At 43.6% G+C, this 20,398-nt stretch overlaps 3 protein-coding genes, 2 long non-coding RNA genes and 1 pseudogene across 14 annotated transcripts in view; 4 read left to right on the forward strand and 2 right to left on the reverse strand.

The window, feature by feature from the left end:
• The window catches only part of LOC135342161 (ER degradation-enhancing alpha-mannosidase-like protein 3), a 118,522-nt pseudogene that overhangs the window by 37,011 nt on the left and 61,113 nt on the right, over positions 1-20,398 (forward strand).
• The window catches only part of LOC135342222 (vesicle-trafficking protein SEC22b-like), a 61,414-nt gene continuing 43,688 nt past the window's right edge, over positions 2,673-20,398 (reverse strand). Inside the window, exons 1-5 of one of the 4 annotated variants that reach the window (XM_064538921.1) lie at positions 5,106-5,248; positions 4,786-4,901; positions 4,307-4,467; positions 3,631-3,761; positions 2,673-3,060 (exon numbers count right to left, since the gene is read on the reverse strand). In XM_064538921.1, the coding sequence (XP_064394991.1) occupies positions 3,637-3,761; positions 4,307-4,467; positions 4,786-4,901; positions 5,106-5,177 (474 nt within the window). In that variant the 5' untranslated portion in view covers positions 5,178-5,248 and the 3' untranslated portion in view covers positions 2,673-3,060; positions 3,631-3,636. The other 3 variants (XM_064538922.1, XM_064538919.1, XM_064538920.1) reach the window with 3 other exon arrangements.
• Positions 6,533-7,900, forward strand: LOC135342221 (stomatin-like protein 2, mitochondrial). Its single transcript, XM_064538918.1, has 4 exons — positions 6,533-6,756; positions 7,030-7,154; positions 7,235-7,363; positions 7,546-7,900. Exons 1-4 carry the CDS (start codon positions 6,702-6,704, stop codon positions 7,792-7,794), a joined length of 558 nt encoding a protein of 185 aa, XP_064394988.1. The 5' UTR covers positions 6,533-6,701; the 3' UTR covers positions 7,795-7,900.
• Positions 8,207-15,783, forward strand: LOC135342190 (xanthine dehydrogenase/oxidase-like). 7 transcript variants are annotated; one of them, XM_064538872.1, is made up of 15 exons: positions 8,207-8,440; positions 8,548-8,605; positions 8,860-9,059; positions 9,234-9,366; positions 9,424-9,485; positions 9,563-9,848; positions 10,061-10,228; positions 10,392-10,468; positions 11,054-11,164; positions 13,692-13,817; positions 14,165-14,331; positions 14,615-14,739; positions 14,941-15,119; positions 15,310-15,428; positions 15,647-15,783. In XM_064538872.1, exons 1-12 carry the CDS (start codon positions 8,384-8,386, stop codon positions 14,658-14,660), a joined length of 1,491 nt encoding a protein of 496 aa, XP_064394942.1. In that variant the 5' UTR covers positions 8,207-8,383; the 3' UTR covers positions 14,661-14,739; positions 14,941-15,119; positions 15,310-15,428; positions 15,647-15,783. The 7 variants fall into 7 exon arrangements, with proteins under 7 accessions (XP_064394942.1, XP_064394941.1, XP_064394945.1 ...); XM_064538871.1 differs by lacking the exons at positions 13,692-13,817; positions 14,165-14,331; positions 14,615-14,739; ... (1 more) ...; positions 15,310-15,428; positions 15,647-15,783 and adding exons at positions 11,685-11,953; positions 12,243-12,348; positions 12,542-12,682; XM_064538875.1 differs by lacking the exons at positions 13,692-13,817; positions 14,165-14,331; positions 14,941-15,119; positions 15,310-15,428; positions 15,647-15,783 and adding an exon at positions 10,716-10,809 and having other exon boundaries at positions 14,615-14,724.
• Positions 16,352-17,471, reverse strand: LOC135342239 (uncharacterized). The gene is made up of 3 exons (XR_010396806.1): positions 17,215-17,471; positions 16,918-17,068; positions 16,352-16,776 (listed from the first exon to the last, which is right to left on the reverse strand). It is a non-coding gene; the product is annotated as an uncharacterized LOC135342239 (long non-coding RNA).
• LOC135342237 (uncharacterized) lies at positions 17,589-19,683 on the forward strand. Its single transcript, XR_010396804.1, has 2 exons — positions 17,589-17,787; positions 17,925-19,683. It is a non-coding gene; the product is annotated as an uncharacterized LOC135342237 (long non-coding RNA).

Raw genomic sequence — 20,398 nt, forward strand, 5'->3', positions numbered from 1 at the left:
GAAACCATCCTCTCAGGCCTGAGTTCATTGAGAGCACTTACTTCCTCTACAAGGTACACCGTCATGTGTGTGTGGGGTGTGTGGGTGTTTGTGTGTGGGGGGATGGGGGTGGGTGGGTGTGTGTGTGTGGGGTGGGTGGGGGTCCACGGAATTCAAGTTATGGCAGCTGAAAAGAATAATTAAATTGAGGGGGGGGGAGAGTTGCAGTTAATTTCAACAGCTATTAACTTTAGTACCGTTGATCAAATCTCCAAAATTTTGTGATTTTCGGAAAGCTTAGAAAATTTCCTTTCAAATGATGTATTTCAATCCAAAAATTCGTCGGGGCCATAATTTGTCATTTTTCGGCCTTGGACCATGGGCTATTTATTATTCATGGTATCGCCTAATTGGAAATATTTTTATCGTTCAAATAAGAATTTTGATGATGCTATTTGAAAGGTGTGTTTCTAAGCTTTCAGAAAATAATATTATCGTTGAAATTGGATCCACGGAATTCAAGTTATGGCAGCTGATAAATTGGGGAGAGTTGCAGTTAATTTTAATTTGGGGGTAGGTGTGTGTGTGTGGGGGTGGGTGTGTGTATATGTGTGGGGTGTGTGTGTGTGGGGGGGGGTGGGGGAGTGTGTTTACTCTATGCATTAGCTGTACATGTATATATCACTTTCTGTTGTTTCGAAGAAAGCATCTCAGTAATTGGAATATTTCTGTAAGTACTGTAATTGACCAAAGCTTGTGATGCTACTGCTCTAACTCTACTCTCTGTATTATTTTGATGGCTAAGTAGTTAATGAACGATTATGTTGTGTTGCTACTGCAGGCGCCTGGAGATCCATACTACCTGGACGTCAGTCGATCAGTGGTGAACAACTTGAACAAGTACGCCAGAGTGAGGTGTGGCTTCGCTGCCATCAAGGACCTCAGGACCAACGCTCACGAGGACAGGTAAGTCAGGGGAACCATGTGTCTGTGTATCTACTAATAGTTAGAATTTAGTTCCCCATGTAGATCTCGCAAAAACCTATATCAGTACTTGTATGACATCACAATCCTTACCAGAATGTAAAGGTTAGATCGTAAAGTCTTAATAAACTCATTCACAAAGGGTTTAATATTCTAGTAGTACGATATCATTTCATTGGCAATCTTCGATACTGTATAGAATGGACTCCTTCGTACTGGGGCTGAGACGTTCAAGTATCTGTTCTTGTTGTTTGCTGACGAGGGGGACAGTCCCTTGAACATGGATGACTTTGTGTTCACGACTGAGGCCCACCTTTTTCCCCTCTCCCTCGCCAGTGCTAACACCACCCTCAATAGAGTCGTCCAAGAGGCAGTGAGTGGGTACAATACATACACAGTGTAGCGGCTATGCTACTTCAGTATGCATTTTTTAGGTGCAGCTGCACATTGTAGGGGGGGGGGGGGGGGGGGTAAGGCAGCTCTTTTATAGAGAGTACCTTCTTTTGAATGAGGTTATGGTAGCCTGGCTGTGTGTGAGTGTGTCATGTGATGTTCTCTCTCTGTGTAGTTGCTGGTGAAGAACACAGACCTGGTGAATATGAGCACTGTCACTGTCACCACTAGCGGACCAGACTCTTCCGGGAAGGCAGCAAAGAACAAACCAGTCGCTGACAGCTTCACTAAAGGTTCACTGAAACACACACTAGACACCATGTACAGTAGTAGCCAATAATCCCGTCTAGTCAGCACAGTTGTAGTTGTTTATAATTATACACCCCCTCACATCCACACACCACCCCCTCACATCCACACACACCACACACCATGAATTAAGTAGCTACTGTATTTGTCTGGAGATGGTTTCCAAACTTGTACACCTCCATCACTAACCCCCCCCCCCCTCACACACGCACACACGCACACACACACACACACAGGCGTCTCTTGTTCACTGACGAGAGTGTCCTCCCTCACGAGGTGGGTAAAGGAGAGGCTGCTGTCAAATGGTATAAGAGGACAAAGCAAGGGCAAACTCCACCCACTCAATCAGCGGTGGATTATAACGAGCAGGGGCCCACTCATGATGTGTGTAGTTCATGGTTCATCGAGCCAGTACAGTGGATGGAAAGCTCTCTACTGGGCAAAGTGGAGGGGAAGGTGAGGCTGCTACTTGTGCATTAGCTAAAATAGATACGTATCTTGAAAGCTCGTAATTTGTGTTCTGATTGTCCAATTTCAAACTAATTGATGCATTCAAGAGCTCTCAGAATTACCTTTCCAGTGTTGTGCTTAGATACATGTACTATTTTGTGATAAGTTAAAATCCAATTTTAACAAAGACTACATGTATATACCCTTGCGTTATTTTCTAGAATTCAACTGTTTAGCTCGTAGAATTTGCTATATATTCTTCATAATTATACACACACACACACACACACACACACACACACACACACACACACGTGGCAGATTCTGTGTCTTTAGTGCTCGGCTCGTCTGGGGTCATTCAACTGGTCAGGTGATCAGTGCTCGTGTGGGCAGTGGGTCACGCCCTCCTTCCAGATACACAAGGCACGAATGGACGAAACCAGAACACTCACTAGGAGAAAAGTGGACAAAACTGTATAGCTGGCAAATTACTGAATTATTGTCCAAATTCATATTAATTTTTTCGATCATTTGAAGGTTTATTCAATAAATGATGTCATACTAATTCAATGTACCATGTACTGCATGTACAAATAATAGCATAAGAAGCGTCAATTATTATTCACTGCAAATTCAAAATTAATTTTTTCGATCATTAATTTGATAGATTATTGATTGGAGAATATGAATGATACCATACAGTACTGCATGTACATAGCATAAATCAACTAATAAACAAATGGTCATAACAATTTGTCTGTTGTTTGGATAGTCCTCAAACTTGTGTCTATAGCAAACGTGAGTCTGCTTGGCAGTGACAGCCGCCGTACTGTGGCTTGTTCTTGGCTGCTCTGAGTTGTGCAAGGATGACGTGACATCGGTACTGATGTGTGTAGGCCCAGAGGAACAACAGAGTGGCTACAATCAGGCCAGCAAGGGGTGAGTCTGCAATGAAACATTCATCAAGGCTGACATTCAAATAGAGACTCCTAAACAAGAATTAACAACCCACACACAAGTCAACAATTACACAGTAGTACCAAGGGCGTATAAAAGAAGAGAGGGCATGCAACTCCTATATGAGCAGAGTTCAAACGTGGGCGGATGAATGTGCATGACAGTGCATGAAATGCTAAAAATAGAAATTTCTATTTTTAGCACTTCATGCAAATGCACACATTCCTCCGCCCACGTTTGAACTCTGCTAGCTACGTGTACTGATAGTGGAGTTGCATGCCCTCTCTTCTTTTATACGCCCTTGGTAGTACACTTACAATTAATACTTAATCAAGGTATGTACAATTACTAGACTGAATACCGTACAGAGGTGGGTAATTTTCGTGGGGCAAAATATTTGTGGTGTTCGTGGTTGGACCTCTAACCACGAATGAAGCGACTTTGCCTACCGTTACCTGCTCCAACCACGAAAATATTACCCACGAAATGTCTCAATATTGCTGAACAACAAATATTTTGTCCCCCGAAAAATACCCGCTATACGGTATATGACTATACCTGAATTCAAATGCAGCAGTGCTGTTGGTCCCAATAGCGGTAGTCGTGTGTGCAGTAGACAGTGGCTGGTATAGTAGAGGAATACAGAGTAGTTCCACACCATCCCCCACACGTAGAAGTGGGTGAACCACCTGCAGAGGGGAATAAAGACCTCCTTAGACTGGGACAATGCAATTACAACAACTACAAGTCAGGACAGTCTCAGCTAGGGAGCTCACTATTGTAAATCACAATCCAGTACTTAGCTAGGTGTTACAAGCTAGACTTTTAGGGGGTTCTCGCTACTAGAGGTAGACTGATACACTGTATATATTGACCCTGACTGACCTCCTTGAGTCCAGAACCAATCCACAGTAGCCAGGAGATGCTCACATGCTGCATTAGCTGATCAGCCATTATCCTCTGGCACGAGAGTGGTCGACCAGCTTCTCCGCTTTGTCACTGAGATCTGCACGTACGTGTGTGTGTGTGTGTGTGTGTGGGGTGAGTGGGTGTGAGAGGAAGGACATTCTGTACTATATATAACAGTGGTAGCAACACTGAATTGAAACAGTACACACACAAGAAACTGCAAGTGCTGGTGTTGCCCAGCTGTGCATGTCCAATGCTGACACAGGAAAAAGCATGACCTTATAATTAAGTCTACAAAATATGGATGGCAGATATAAATACGTACCAAACTCAATGAAGTGGTACGGTCGACTGGCCTTGTGTACATCGTTGCCATGTTGCTCACTGAAGTCTTTGTGTAGATTCTCGAGGTAGTTAAAGGCCAGCTTGGCAGGATAGGTGGGGTCACACAGGGGGAGGTAGCATATCCCCTCCTCAAGGATGTAGCTGTGTGGGGGGTCCATGTTAGTGTGTGTGCTTCAAGCTCAAAGCCACCGCCCCTCATCCACCATTAAACTGGAGTATAATATCACCAACCAACCAAGTTCCAACTATTCTTAGACTACATGTACACTGGTAGTTCCTTGTTAGACAATCACTATAGAGGGACCTATGTATAACACACACCACTTACAATGTGTATGGTAAAGTTAAGCAAATGCTCACAAACAAAAGGCCATCCATTGCATCAGTTTATACCATGACAGAGCACCAATCATCATACACACCACGAGGCAATAATGACATTCACAGGAGAGTGCTTACTGGAACACCATACGATCCGGGTCACACTCGATTGAGCATCGAGGGGGGCTGACTGACGACAGCTTGCGGAATATCTGCTTGGCCTTGGGTTGGTATTCAGCATAATCCCGGCCAGACTGCAGAGGGAGAATGCAACAATTCAGTTAATTCAAGCTGTTAAAGATAGCACACACTACACACGTATTATTCTAGCAAGGTTCTCTTTATATGTCTACAGAATCATGACTTGACAACTATTCATGTCACTGAGCTGCATACAGTACAGTGTCCTGATGGGACCAATGCAGACTGTACTGTATTATCTACTGTAGCTCCTCTACCTCTTCATTGACAATGGATGAGGACAGAGGTAGTCCATCACTGGCTCTGGCAATTAGTGTCAGGTGGGCCATTGTTCCTGAGCTCTTCTTTCTTCAGTGCTTCTTCTTCTGATACGTACTTGCTTTATGTATGTTCTGTGCTCTATTTGGAACAATAATTATGTGTCCTTTGAACCCTTTCTTTATTGAACAATGTGTGGGTGTTGCTACAAGCCCCACCCCCTCATGTCTCTAGCCACCCACAAAGAAATATAAGGGCTTTCCAGACCTTCTCTTGAAATGGCTGAATCTACAACACTGAATGCTGCTAGTTCCCCACAATTGATGGAGGATGGGCTCACTGATTATGATAGGGTATGATATTCACATGATAGATAGATACTCAATGATCAGTGCATTCTCCTAGTGCCTAGATGTACTTGTTGACCACCCATAAACACACTTGGCATCATTCATTCATCACAGTATAGTGCCTACACTCTACCCTGTCAGTGTGAGGTGTTTTATCTCATGTTGTTGTTCTCTCCACATGTACCACTCTCTCTGGATGGACAACTGTGGGACATTAAGGTACGTTGTGTGCAATCACATTCTACCAAACTGACATGCTTGTGCTCTGAGCACTTGTTGTTAGGAGGTAGACAGTGTAAAGAAGAGCACATACAGATAACTAAATGTGATACTATTCCCAAGTAAATCTACTCGTAGTAGTACTTGAAAGTATGCATGGTTAATCAAGTGTTTCAGTCTGCATGTTTGGCTGTCCACAATTGTTTCCCCTCCCCTGTGTCATGCAATCACCAGTGTACTGTATCACTGCACTAATGTTCTCTTCCTTCCATTTCATGCATCTCCACCTCACCTTTGACTGACCCTCTGAAACAACAGACTGTAAGTTGGTGTGTGTTGTCAGAGTATTTAGTGTCTGTTGCATATTCTGTGATGTTTCTACTTACCCATTATTACTCTTGTGTGTGTGCAGTGCCATAGTGTTATACAGTAGAACCTCGATTATCCGGCCCTCCATTATCCGGAACCTCGATTATCCGGCTTGGCAGTTTTCTCGTTATCAGATCAGAAAATGGGCGTGTCCCTCAAACGCACATGCGCGTTGCAGCTGTTACCATGGAGACATACCTGCTTATCTTCTGCGCATGCGCAGACAACCATGTGGCACTGCTGTTTATCAATAAAGTGGGTGGATCAAGGCGTGGTTTATCTATTCGTTTATCCGGCATATTCACTTATCCGGCCTGCTTCTGGAACCAAGGTGTCCGGATAATCGAGGTTCTACTGTATAGGGAAATATTTAATATGATCACATTCAACCTCGTAATCATTCATTTACTATCTTCCCACGTGTTTGCCCTGTGGACTCTCCCTCTCTGGATCAACAGTGTGTAAGTTGTGTTTGCACGTGCACACTCATTTTAATGGTTACTAGGAACTCGTAAATTGTCTTTGTCTCTTTCCATATTGCCAACTTGGTATTAGCCGAGGCCCACACAAAAGTTATTAGGTTGTAGTTTTAATATTTGTAGAATATACACCTAAGTTCATTAGTTGGTACGTACATTATCGTGTTTGTCTCTTCCCATGCACACACTCATTCCTATGTTGGACCACACACTGATTTGGACTATTGTAGGAGGTGAGCTTCTTACGAGTACTCAATGTCCACACACTAAAATGGTTAAGCTGCAATGTGTACGGATGTACTGGTTACCTAGCATCATTAGCGTGTGACCCTTGTCCTCTAGAGCTGACCCTCTCCCTCGTATAGGGTAGAGCACGGCTTTAAACTTGTTTAATTCGTAATCCTTTTTTCGGGCACAAGTTCGAAATACTACCATTGTGTACATGTAAATTTGTAAATTAAGTGCCCTACTGAACATACTACAATTTCCCAACTTTAAAAACCCAGTGACGTACGGCTACAATCTGGTGGGGAGCGAGCCGGTGAAAGAGTGTCCGGCCGTCGCCATTCTTGCCAAGGCTCAGGCCCGAGCTCAGGCTCTCAACACACTGGGGGCAGCCATTGGAAGACAGGTAGCTGTCTACTTGTTTTAATATATTCGCTGCAATTTTAAATATAGCTTATCTGTACCAGCTGCTGTTTTTTCTTGTAGAATGGCGATAAGGCAGCCTCACTGGCAGTGGCAGAACAGTATGTGGCAGCTTTCTCCCAACTGGCCAGGACCACCAACACTCTCATCCTGCCAGAAAAGACTGGTGACATCAGCTCAATGGTCTCACAGGTGTGCTGTGTGTGATGTGTGCTGTGTGTAAAAACACCGCATATTAGTGGATGTTTTTTCTAAATCAGGCCTGTTTTCAGAGCTATCTTGCATTGTCCATAACTGTGTTAGGAACGTCCAATAATTTTGTTCATAGAGTGCATTTATGATAATGATTATTGCTTCTTGTTCTGTGATCGCAGGCTGTTGGAATATTTGGTCACATGACATCAAACAGTCCTTTGAAGTCCGCTGATGGTGAAGAGGGGACCCCCCACGACCCACCCTCCACAGAGCAGACACTGGAGCAACTCACTGCCTCTATTGACAAGACAATCGATGAGAGTGTATTTAGGTCCGTGCTCAGCGAAGAGAAGGCAGCAAAGAAGGACAGAGATACACACTTCACTCTAGATACTTCACCAACGAGACCAACTGACGACGAAAAGTAACACTCGTGCTAGTGAGGGTAACATTTTTTGTGGCCGTTATATATTATCTTTAGAAAAGATGCTTTTGTCAATTGTTTTATAATTATAAGGAATGTTGCGAACTGCACTGTGCTAGTGTATTTTACATTATAAAAAAAAAAACATAAAAAAAAACTACCACTGTAGCCGGGGCTGTTGACTATCACAATGAAAGACTACAGGCCAGAGGGCTGTGATCTAATGAAAGACTACAGGAAGGGCTCTTGTTGACTATCACAATGAAAGACTACAGGAGGGCTGTGATCTAATGAAAGACTACAGGAAAGGCTGTGATCTAATGAAAGACTACAGGAAAGGCTGTGATCTAATGAAAGACTACAGGAGGGCTGTCGACTATCACAATGAAAGACTACAGGAAAGTAGTTTCCCGGCCACATGGGTGAACTGCAACAAGTCAAAAACGTAGGAGGAAGGGAATCTTTTAGCCTAGATCCAAGGCCGCACTGAAGATGAGGCCTCTTATGCACTGAAAAGGAGGAGGGGCTAAGGATGCATGGAGATCTCTTTACCCACTTCCCTAATATTAATTACATGAACCATCGCGAGCATCATGGCTGAGTTAGAGGGAGCCAAAGAAAGCATTTCCTTCTATGTGAATGGAGGAAAAGTGTGAAGTATGCATGCCAGTATACTGCTAGCTAAACTGCATTGCATCCTGGATACACATTAAATTAATTTTTAATTATGATAATTATATATACACCGTGTGTGCAGGTTGTTGTGGAGAGCCCGGACTCGGAGACCACTCTATTGTACTTCCTAAGAACGCAGCGTATCCTCGTAAACCTTTTTCATGCAAAATGTTGTATTGTATATTTCGTATTGAGGAGCATCATACGAAAATTAAAACTACGAAATTATTCTACCGCATACAATAGATTCAACGTCACTATCCTGAGCTGTACGAATATTTATTAAAAATGGGTAAAATGTAGTTATACAAAAATGTGTACCAACAAAATTACCCGCGTATGCGTATATTGAGTATATTGCACGAGTACTTTCCTTAGCGCCCCGTCCCTCTAGTCCGCCTAACAGATACTAAGCTTGGGTGTGGAGAGGGTGGGTGTGGTGCCTGTACGGTGATGCTCTCCTGGTATCAAGAGGGCGTGGTTACACATACTGCCGTCAACGCTTGTCTTGCCCCCCTCTGTTCTGTGGATGGTATGGCGGTCACCACATTGGAGGGGATTGGTAGCTCCCGCGATCTCCTTCATCCTGTTCAGGTGATCATATACGATACAAAGTCAGTTTGCATTCGCTTAATTCCTTCCTGCTAACAGTTTTGCAGTCTTTTGATTCTTTTCAAAGACTTCTCACTTTTCCTCATAGATATCAGATGAAATTATTACTTCCAACTACGATATCTCACAACATGTTCCCCCTCTTCTCCCATGCAGGAGCGTATAGCTATAGCGCGTGCCCATGGGTCACAGTGTGGCTTCTGCACCCCCGGTTTTGTCATGTCCATGTACACTCTCCTCAGGAACAGCCACGCCCCCTCAGAGAAGCAGATTGAGGGAGCATTCGAAGGTACGTATGTGTACAAAGTCACCTCTGTATCTCTAGTGTGTGTGTGTGTCCCCTCAGGCAATCTGTGCAGGTGTACTGGGTACAGGCCCATCCTAGAGGGATTCAAAACCTTCTCACAGGTGAGCTTCACCTGTGACCCCCCCTACACACCATACCCCCCCACATACTGACCCCACACACACAATGCCCCCCACAGACTGGCTGCTGTGGCGGTGCTACCAAATGCTGTATGGACGTCAAAAGCTCTGATGGAATTAAGACTATCAAAGGTCCTTCTATCCTCTTTGATGCCTCCAAATTCCGACCCCTTGACCCCACCCAGGAACCCACCTTTCCCCCAGCACTCAGGACGGAGCCTCTCATCCCATTGGCTATCAAGGGGCCGAGGGTGTCATGGTATCGACCTTTGACCCTGGACCAGTTGCTGGTGTTGAGAGCAAGGTTCCCTCAGAGCAAGTTGGTCATTGGAAACACGGAGATAGGTGAGTGGTTGTCAAGGAGACTGTGAGGTACTGTATTAGCAAGCGTATTATAATAACGTTCTTACTATGCGATATTTGATTCCTACTGTATACTTTATATACTTGCTACAGACTACAGTAATGACAATGATTTGATATGCAGTAGCTCATGCTGTGTTTGTGTGTATTCTCCTGTTTCTGCCGCATACCCACTGCCCTACACATACACACAGGCGTGGAGGTAAAATTTAAGGGGGCCTTCTACGATACTCTCATCAGCTGCTCTCAAGTGCCTGAGCTCAACAAGATGGCGGTCACTGACGAGGGACTGACAGTGGGAGCATCTGTGACACTCACCCGACTGGAGGAACAGCTCAAGCATCTAGTGGAGTCTCTACCAGGTTTGATTATATGAAGTGGCATTTTTGTGACGTTCTACTAATTAATGCTAACGTCCGCACACATGCATTCTATCTGTGCTAACGTAATTTGTGTTCAGATTGTCCAATTTCAAAACTGATCAGAATTACCTTTCCAATGGTGTGTTTAGATTATATTATACAGAGAACAAAACGAGGACATTCTCTGCTCTCCTGGAGATGCTGCGGTGGTTTGCAGGACAACAGATCAGGAATGTGTCGGTCAGTACCCCTCCCTAATATCGTATAGCGGGTAATATTCGTTGGTGAACATTTTCGTATGAACTACCCAATTACATATTTCGGATTCTAAATATTTGTACAGCTGAGAATAGTGACGTAGAACCTATTGCACATAATAATTTTGCAGTTTATAATTTTTGTATTAATGCTCGAAAAACGAAAATTTCCTACATAAGAAAATAACCGGCTCTAAGGTACTCTGTATCCTGTAACTGTGTCCCCTCAGGGTATTGGGGGAAATATCTGCAACGCTAGTCCAATCTCAGACCTCAATCCAACTCTGTTAGCGGCCGGAGTGAAGCTAACCATAGCAACCAAAGGTAGTGATGTTACCAAAATTTGGGAAATTTGAACCGAAGACCGCCAAATTAAAGTTTTCCTGTGGACACAATGTCATTGCTGTATTGCCACGGATGTTAAATTAAAAAACCGCTAAGTCGGTTTAAATGGCTCATTCGCCAGATATCATACCTGCCAAATTTTCTTGTTATACGTATAGGTATATAGAAAACCCTTTCTAAACTAACCTATTGCACTAGCAAAGATCTCCTCTGATCTCTACAGACAGTAACCGGGGTGATAGTGATGGACCCCAGCTTCTTCACTGGCTACAAGAAGACATCCATTAAGCCGGGGGAAATACTACTATCAATCCTCATCCCCTTCACCAAAGAGGTAGGTCATGGTAGTGAAGGGTAGGGGAGGTCATGGTAGTGAAGGGCAGGGTAGGTCATGGTAGTGAAGGGCAGGGTAGGTCATGGTAGTGAAGGGCAGGGGAGGTCATGGTAGTGAAGGGCAGGGTAGGTTATGGTAGTGAAGGGCAGGGGAGGTCATGGTAGTGAAGGGCAGGGGAGGTCTGACATGCATGCACGAATCACTACCATGTACTGAGTTTGTCACTATCCCCCATTTTTTCCTTGCAGTATGAGTTTGTGCTGAGTTACAAGCAGGCTAGGAGGAATTAAGTAGCTACTGTATTTGTCTGGAGATGGTTTCCTGTATTGAATAGTTAATATAGATGCTTCCATCAGAGGCTCCTCTCTTACCTTGACTTCCTTCCCCTATATCTGAATCAGTACAATACACTATAGGAGAGGAAGCTGTACTCTAACTGTACTGTACATGGTAGTCTGTTACTATTAAAGGGGCAGGAGCAATCTCCCCCTCACCAATGTACATGTGTTTGTCCCCTCAGGTAATTGGTTCGGTTGATGAGTTTTCCTCGGCTGTACAAAAAGTCATGACAGACATTAGCTTCGACAGTGACTTGGTGGTATCAGTGTTTGAGACCAACATACGTGTGCTAGGTGGTTTACTGGGAGGTCACTTTGCTGCCCTGGCTCTCAAAGAGAAGGGCTACCATCAGTTGGCTTGGTATGATGGGAGGCTGCTCAGAATGTCAGTGGAAGTGGGGAACAGATTACTGCCTGCTTTCAACACCACTACAGGTCTCCCCTATCCAAGGTGACTGCTCTGTACTCTGAATAATAGCCAATAGAGAATACAGTTCAACATTTTATACCAAATTTGAAACTGGTCTTAGTCCTAAGTGTACAGTATGTCATGTGGATAATACAACCTGTACATATGTAGAAAGTGCTTTATTATAGGCAAATCTCTGTTGCAAGTGCACTGCAATCCACTGTACTGTGCAAACTTGCCAACAGAAAATACAGTCCATTCTGTACTAAAATTGAAACTGGTAGATAATACAACCGTTACATGTGCTGTATTATATTGTGCCTCTCCTCAGATCAACCTTCGCCACGGTATGGGCTACCCTAACATGGAGAAGACAACGTGCACGGCATGTGCTGGGTCCATGATCTTTGAGTTTGCTGCCCTCAGTAGACTAACAGGTGCAGTGAGTGTGTGTGTGTGTGTGTGTGTGCGTGCGTGCGTGCGTGCGTGCGTGCGTGCGTGCGTGCGTGTGTACATTACCAAATGCATTTTGTAACTCTAAGAGTTGTCTAGGCTTAGATTGTTGGTTACATTTGAGCCTAAATGATAAATACATTGTGTAATGGTCAAGCTCTCTCTCTCTCCCATTAGGTGATCCTCAGTTTGAGGTGAAAGCCCACCAAGCAATGGAGGCAATCTGGCGTAGTAGACACCGAGGGCACAATCTGGTTGGCTCAGTCATCAACGTACACAGTGCTGAGTGGACGAGAGTGGATAGCGGTGTGGGGGCGGGGATTGACTCATACTACGAGTACTGTCTCAAGTCTTACATCCTGTTTGGGGACAGGAAGTATCTGCAGAGGTTTGGGAAGGTGAGCGAGTGAGGGGTTATTGAAACACTTGGTGCTTACTGTTAGCCTCGTTCCCAGGCCTTACTTTTTCTTGCTGTTGTCATGTTCATCCATAAACATAAGAAAGACATAGTGAGGCAGCAAAGAAAGAAATGGGCGTACAGTTAAGAAAAAGTAAGGCCTGGTTTGGGAAATCGCGTGATCCACAAGGATTTTTATGAACGTGGGCGATATGTAGCCCACAATCGTGACGTAGGTATTCTCCCACGCATTCGGAGTAAGACTGTACTGTACTGCACTGAGACAACCACCAAGCTGTGCTGCAAGTCAGATCAGAGAACCAGCGTGGCCAGCTCTGGTGGCAGTAGCTACCTGCTATATGATAATGATGACTAAGCTATTCTACTATAGCATGTAGAAATACACAAGAAAAAGTAATAGTGATAGAATCCAAACACACAATCTAGACTAGTAGATCATCTAGCTAAGCCTAAGGTATAGCTAGCTATAGTGCTTGCAAACTTCCAGTTCCAAGTCCATGTCCAGCTTGCTGCAGGCAAAGTTTTACTAGTCGTAGACCTCTGCGTGGGCAGTCCAACATCTCTAGCTCAGTATGCCCACGCTCATTTTCACCCTTCTACCACCCTTCTACCCTCACGCGACTTCCCGATACAGGCTCTCCTTTTTCCTAACTTTACGTCTATTTCTTTCTTTATTCCTCCAATTAATACCGTATTTTATCTCATTGAACGAATAATACAGTATTTTATCTTATTGAACGATTGTGATAAAGAACAGAAAAAGGAGAGCCTGTGTAGAGGCTAGCTTACTGTTAGAGTTAAAATTGTGAGGTAAAGGAGTTAACGGAAACTGTGTATACAGTACAGAGCTTTAATATGTTCATGCAAGGTCAGCAACTTCATTTTCTTTCTTTACCCCCTCCCCTACAGCATTATGATGCCATCAAGAGATACATCACGAATGGGCCCATGCTAGTGGAGGTGAGCATGAATTCACCTCATCGAATGACTAGATCTTTCATGGACTCACTTCTGGCGTTCTGGCCTGGTCTGCAGGTACACACACACACACACACACACACACACACACACACACACACACACACACACACATGCACTGACTAAGAGAAACCACTAGCTCCCTTTAGCTTGTGTCCATATTAGAATTTATTTGTAGCTCTTTGATAAAGGTACCACAAGATGGTAGGCTAAGATCAAAAATTGTTTTTCGTGCCGTACTTTTCTGTTTCGCCTATAATGAACCTCTCTAGAACGGTTTGACATAGAAAAATACTTCTTAGGCCGTCCGGAGGGTCTATTGGAGTCACTGTGTAGTCTGCAGTATACATTTTTTTTAATATACTGTACTATACCTAACCGGGTTATGTTGTATCTATCTCCAGGTTCTGTGGGGTGATGTAGACACAGCTATCCACATTCACGACATGCTTTATCATGTGATGGAGAGACACAACTTCCTACCCGAGGCATTCACTCATGACTTCAGGTCCACTGGGGAAACCACCCTCTCAGGCCTGAGTTCATTGAGAGCACTTACTTCCTCTACAAGGTACACCGTCATGTGTGTGTGGTGTGTGTGTGTGGGGGGGTGGGTGTGTGTGTGGGGGGTGGGTGTATGTGTGTATGTGTGGGGGTGTGTGTTTACTCTATGCGTTACCTGCACATGTATATATCACTTTCTGTTGTTTCGAAGAAAGCATCTCAGTAATTGGAATATTTCTGTAAGTACTGTAATCAACTCCTAGCGTGTGATGCTACTGCTCTACTCTACTATCTCTATTATTTTGATGGCTAAGTAGTTAATGAACGATTATGTTGTGTTGCTACTGCAGGCGACTGGAGATCCATACTACCTGGACGTGGGTCGATCAGTGGTGAACAACTTGAACAAGTACGCCAGAGTGAGGTTTGGCTTCGCTGCCATCAAGGACCTCAGGACCAACGCTCACGAGGACAGGTAAGTCAGGGGAACCATTATATACTAATAGTTAGAATTTAGTTCCCATGTAGATCTCGCAATAATCGGTACTTGTATGGCATCACAATCCTTGCCAGAGTGCAAAGGTTAGATCGCAAAGTCTTAATAGGCTCATTCACAAAGGGTTTAATATTCTAGTAGTACGATATCATTTCATTGGCAATCTTCGATACTGTACAGAATGGACTCCTTAATTCGTACTGGCTGAGACGTTCAAGTATCTGTTCCTGTTGTTTGCTGACGAGGGGGACAGTCCCCTGAACATGGATGACTTTGTGTTCACGACTGAGGCCCACCTCTTCCCCCTCTCCCTCGCCAGCGCTAACACCACCACCCTCAATAGAGTCGTCCAAGAGGCAGTGAGTGGGTACAATACATACACAGTATAGCGGCCATGCTACTTCAAAACATATTTTTATGACATTTTTTTGACAACTACAAATTGTAGGTGGGAGGGGGCAGCTCTTTTATAGAGAGTACCTTCTTTTGAATGAGGTTATGGTAGCCTGGCTGTGTGAATGTGTCATGTGATGTTCTCTCTCTGTGTAGTTGCTGGTGAAGAACACAGACCTGGTGAATATGAGCACTGTCACTGTCACCACTAGCGGATCCAGACTCTTCCGGGAAGGCAGCAAAGAACAAACCAGTCGCTGACAGCTTCACTAAAGGTTCACTGAAACACACACTAGACACCATGTACAGTAGTAGCCAATAATCCCGTCTAGTCAGCACAGTTGTAGTTGTTTATAATTATACACCCCCTCACACCCACACACACACCACACACCATGAATTAAGTAGCTACTGTATTTGTCTGGAGATGGTTTCCAAACTTGTACACCTCCATCACTAACCCCCCCCCCCCCCCCCCCACACACACACACAGGCGTCTCCTGTTCACTGACGAGAGTGTCCTCCCTCACGAGGTGGGTAAAGGAGAGGCTGCTGTCAAATGATATAAGAGACAAAGCAAGGGCAAACTCCACCCACTCAATCAGCGGTGGATTATAACGAGCAGGGGCCCACTCATGATGTGTGTAGTTCATGGTTCATCGAGCCAGTACAGTGGATGGAAAGCTCTCTACTGGGCAAAGTGGAGGGGAAGGTGAGGCTGCTACTTGTGCATTAGCTAAAAATAGATACGTATCTTGAAAGCTCGTAATTTGTGTTCTGATTGTCCAATTTCAAACTAATTGATGCATTCAAGAGCTCTCAGAATTACCTTTCCAATGGTGTGCTTAGATACATGTACTAGTCTTGTGATTAGTCAAAATCCAATTTTACAAAGGCTATAGCGTTATTTTCTAGAATTAGCTCGTAGAATTTACTATACATTCGCACACACACACACACACACACACACACACACACACATGCGGCTGATTCTGTGTCTCTAGTGCTTGGCTCGTCTGAGGTCATTCAACTGGTCAGGTGATCAGTGCTCGTGTGGGCAGTGGGTCACGCCCTCCTTCCAGATACACAAGGCACGAATAGACAAAACCAGAACACTCACTAGGAGAAAAGTGGACAAAACTGTATAGCTAGCAAATTACTGAACTATTGTCCAAAATTTTTTCGATCATTAATTTGAAGGTTTATTGCTTGAACAATAAATGATGTCATACTAATTCAATGTACCATGTACTGCATGTACAAATAATAGCATAAGAAGCGTCAATTATTATTTACTGCAAATTCAAAATTAATTTTTTCGATCATTAATTTGATAGATTATTGATTGGAGAATATGAATGATACCATACAGTACTGCATGTACATAGCATAAATTATATTAGCAACTAATAAACAAATGGTCATAACAATTTGTCTGTTGTTTGGATAGTCCTCAAACTTGTGTCTATAGCAAACGTGAGTCTGCTTGGCAGTGACAGCCGCCGTACTGTGGCTTGTTGTTGACTGCTCTGAGTTGTGCAGGGATGACGTGACATCGGTACTGATGTGTGTAGGCCCAGAGGAACAACAGAGTGGCTACAATCAGGCCAGCAAGGGGTGAGTCTGCAATGAAACATTGATCAAGGCTGACATTCAATAGAGACTCCTAAACAAGAATTAACAAGTCAACAATTACACAGTAGTACTTGTACATACCTTGATCAAGTATTAATTGTAAGTGTACTAGACTGAATATTACTGTACCTGAATTCAAATGCAGCAGTGCTGTTGGTCCCAAAGCGGTGTAGAACCAATCCACAGTAGCCAGGAGATGCTCACATGCTGCATTAGCTGATCAGCCATTAGCCTCTGGCACGAGAGTGGTCGACCAGCTTCCCCGCTTTGTCACTGAAATCTGCACGTGTGTGTGTGTGTGTGTGTGGGGGGGGGGGGAGGGTGAGTGGGTGTGAGAGGAAGGACATTCTGTACTATATATATGACAGTGGTAGCAACAGTTACAAGAGATAGACTGATACACTGTATATATTGACCCTGACTGACCTCCTTGAGTCTTGGGCACACTAGGGATCATCCAGCTCCAGTCACTCTCACTCCTCAGCTTACCATACTTGTACACATCTCTGGTGAAACTTGGCAGATATTGTCTCCAATAGACAAGAGCATGAATTAGCAGTCCAGAACCAATCCACAGTAGCCAGGAGATGCTCACATGCTGCATTAGCTGATCAGCCATTAGCCTCTGGCACGAGAGTGGTCGACCAGCTTCCCGCTTTGTCACTGGGATCTGCACGTGTGTGTATGTGTGTGGGGGGGGAGGGTGAGTGGGTGTGAGAGGAAGGTACCAGAGGAGGAACGCCAGGGTCAATAGGGTCACGTTTAATGAAGGATTTGTTCTGGGTTCTTGACCTTTGCTGCATATAGAGCGGTTGCATCGCGCGTCATCCACCCACGCACAAAAGTTTTTGGAGGACAACCTCCAAAAACACAGGTGTAAACAATGTAAAAGTACACGAAGAACTCGACACCATTTGGCACAGTATAACTATGATCCAGGATACAGAGTGCTCTAGTATTGTAACTGTAAGTCTACCTTAGCTTACAGAGAAGGCTGAGGTGAGAAACTTGCATGCATCATAATGTACAAGCTAAGGAAATCCACTGAAATTCACTAGCTTTATTCTCACTTTATTCTCACACATTTATATCTCAGTACAAAATGTTCAGGTTTTCCTTTGCTTGTTTCTTGACAGTGTACTAGCTGAACAAGCTGAGCTCTGTGTGAAGATGGCTACCATAATTATGTTCAAGTGAAGGTAGGAGTGCCCTGATCATCATGCGTCAGGCATCGATCGATCATTGCTGGCTGGGAGGATTGTGTGGGACACGATCACCACAGTATTAAATTAATGTAAGTGCTCTTTGTGTTACTATGCTGTAATTACAGCGCCAACTCTGACTGAATTCCATTATTTAAGTCCTCCAACGGTTGCTGTAATTAAAAGATGCAAGGCAGTAGGCTTTTCTTTTATTATGCACATGCATTTGATTCGTACCGTAGAGCTGCTGTAAAATACAGAGACAAAAAATCAAACCGTACAGTAGATCCACTGCATACTATATACTAAAAGATTGCACTCAACACTATAATAGCTGTGCACTTAAGCGCCACCATAATATTTTTGGGAAGTTTGTGTAAAACTATGCTCGAGCTCACTGCACACTCAGTTTGAGGTGAAAAAATAAGTGTACATGTAACAGTTTCCTTTGATAGAGTGGTGCGGGGGCCATTATTTACCTGCTACACTTAGCTATATATACATATCTCAAGTATTTTTCTATCTCAAGTATTTTTTTGTCTTAAGTATAAAACACAGTTGAGTTCAAGCTAGCTGTGACCTTTGCTTGTTCATCATTCGTTCGTGGTTAATTCTAAAGCTATGATTATTATTATGTCTGAACTAAATTATGTGTGCTGTGCAAGGCGCTGACTATGGAGGAGATAGGACATGCACATGTGTCATCAGTCAATTGAACGTATGGCATGCAATGTAATGTAATTTTATCGCAAATGTATTTGAGTGGTAATATACAGTGGAACCCCTCTATAACGGACACCTTTGGGGAACAATGTTTTGGCCTTTATACAGAGGTGGCCTTTGTTGAGAGGTTGTTTTGTACACATTTGGGACCTGGGTGCCTGGCCGTTATATAGCAACTGGCATTTATTCAGAGGTGGTTTGTTCACAGAGGTTCCACTGTACTACTACTTTATAGCTAGTGCACATCATTTTCCTAAGTTACGTTGCCTTGTTAATTACACAGGCGCACGTCATCTCGTATAATTATACAGTACCTCCTTTGAGTGCTCATGATTACATAATTTCTCCCACACAGAGAATGATGGAGACAAAAGTCAAGATAAAATTGACATTGATTATCATGTGTCAGTACATGTATTAATTATGTGCTCAGTGTATATACCTTTACCGACATCGTCTCTGGTCTCTGAAACATTAATAGTAATTTTAATAGGTTGAGCAATAATGAATGTTGGTTGACTCAAGATTGACAAAAAAGACAACAAAAAACAACACTGTTAATTATTGAGCTTAGAAGATGACAGAAGCAAGCATCCAAATCTTTGTACCATATCATCGAGAGGAGGAGCACACCCTGTATGTGTTGTGTGTGCATACATCAGAAGGTAATCGGAACAAAAGTATGCTATATGCTCCCCTGCCATTATGATCATTTAGATGTACTGTGTATGTACTTCATATAAAGCTGCTGCTGACTAGATCTAAAAGAAATTGACATAGATCTATCCATAATTATGATATGATGCACTCCTGATTCATATGATAATTTATAAGCATGAGAGCTTACATCAAACTCATTTCCTCTGCAGCAGTTCAGGTAGGGGTCCTTTGATCGTCTATAGCTATTAACGTTGCTTAATTCGCTTTCTCTGCTAAGAGAGTAAAGCTAAACTGAGAGTTCTGTGCAGCCGCCATGTAAATTTTCGGGAGGTTGTCCTCCAAAAACTTTTTATGACGTAATGCGATGACGTCGATGCAACCGCTCTATGGGGCATATTATGGCGCGCCGTGTGTTTCAATAAAATGTCTGCATATACATAGGCGTGTCCTGGTGTGAATATACCGACATAGCATGCACGTGCAATGATCGCCTTATGCAGTGATCATGTCTGCACATGCAACCATTAGTCTCTGCACTAGCCTCGATTCAAGGCCGATTAAAATCGGCCTGGAATCGAGGCTATCTCTGCACATGCAGTGATTATGTCTGCACATGCAACCATTAGTCTCTGCACATGCAGTGATGATGTCTGCACATGCAACCATTAATCTCTGCACATGCAGTGATCATGTCTGCACATGCAACCATTAGTCTCTGCACATGCAGTGATCATGTCTGCACATGCAAAATGTGTTCCAGCCGAGTACTTCAATGGCAGATTCGTCTTCATCCATGTCCATATCATCTATTATATCCATCATTAATTTTTAATACATCTTTGATACACGTGCTTTAAATAGAGCTGCTGCATCAGGTCAAAGTATATGTTTCTCAATGGGACTCAGGTACACCTGTACTGTACTGCATGTGCAGAGATTAATCACTGCATGTGCAGACATGATCACTGCATGTGCAGACATGATCACTGCATGTGCAGAGATTAATGGTTGCATGTGCAGACATG

This window comes from Halichondria panicea, chromosome 10, assembly GCF_963675165.1.
Source record: "Halichondria panicea chromosome 10, odHalPani1.1, whole genome shotgun sequence".
NCBI classification, from domain to species: domain Eukaryota; kingdom Metazoa; phylum Porifera; class Demospongiae; order Suberitida; family Halichondriidae; genus Halichondria; species Halichondria panicea.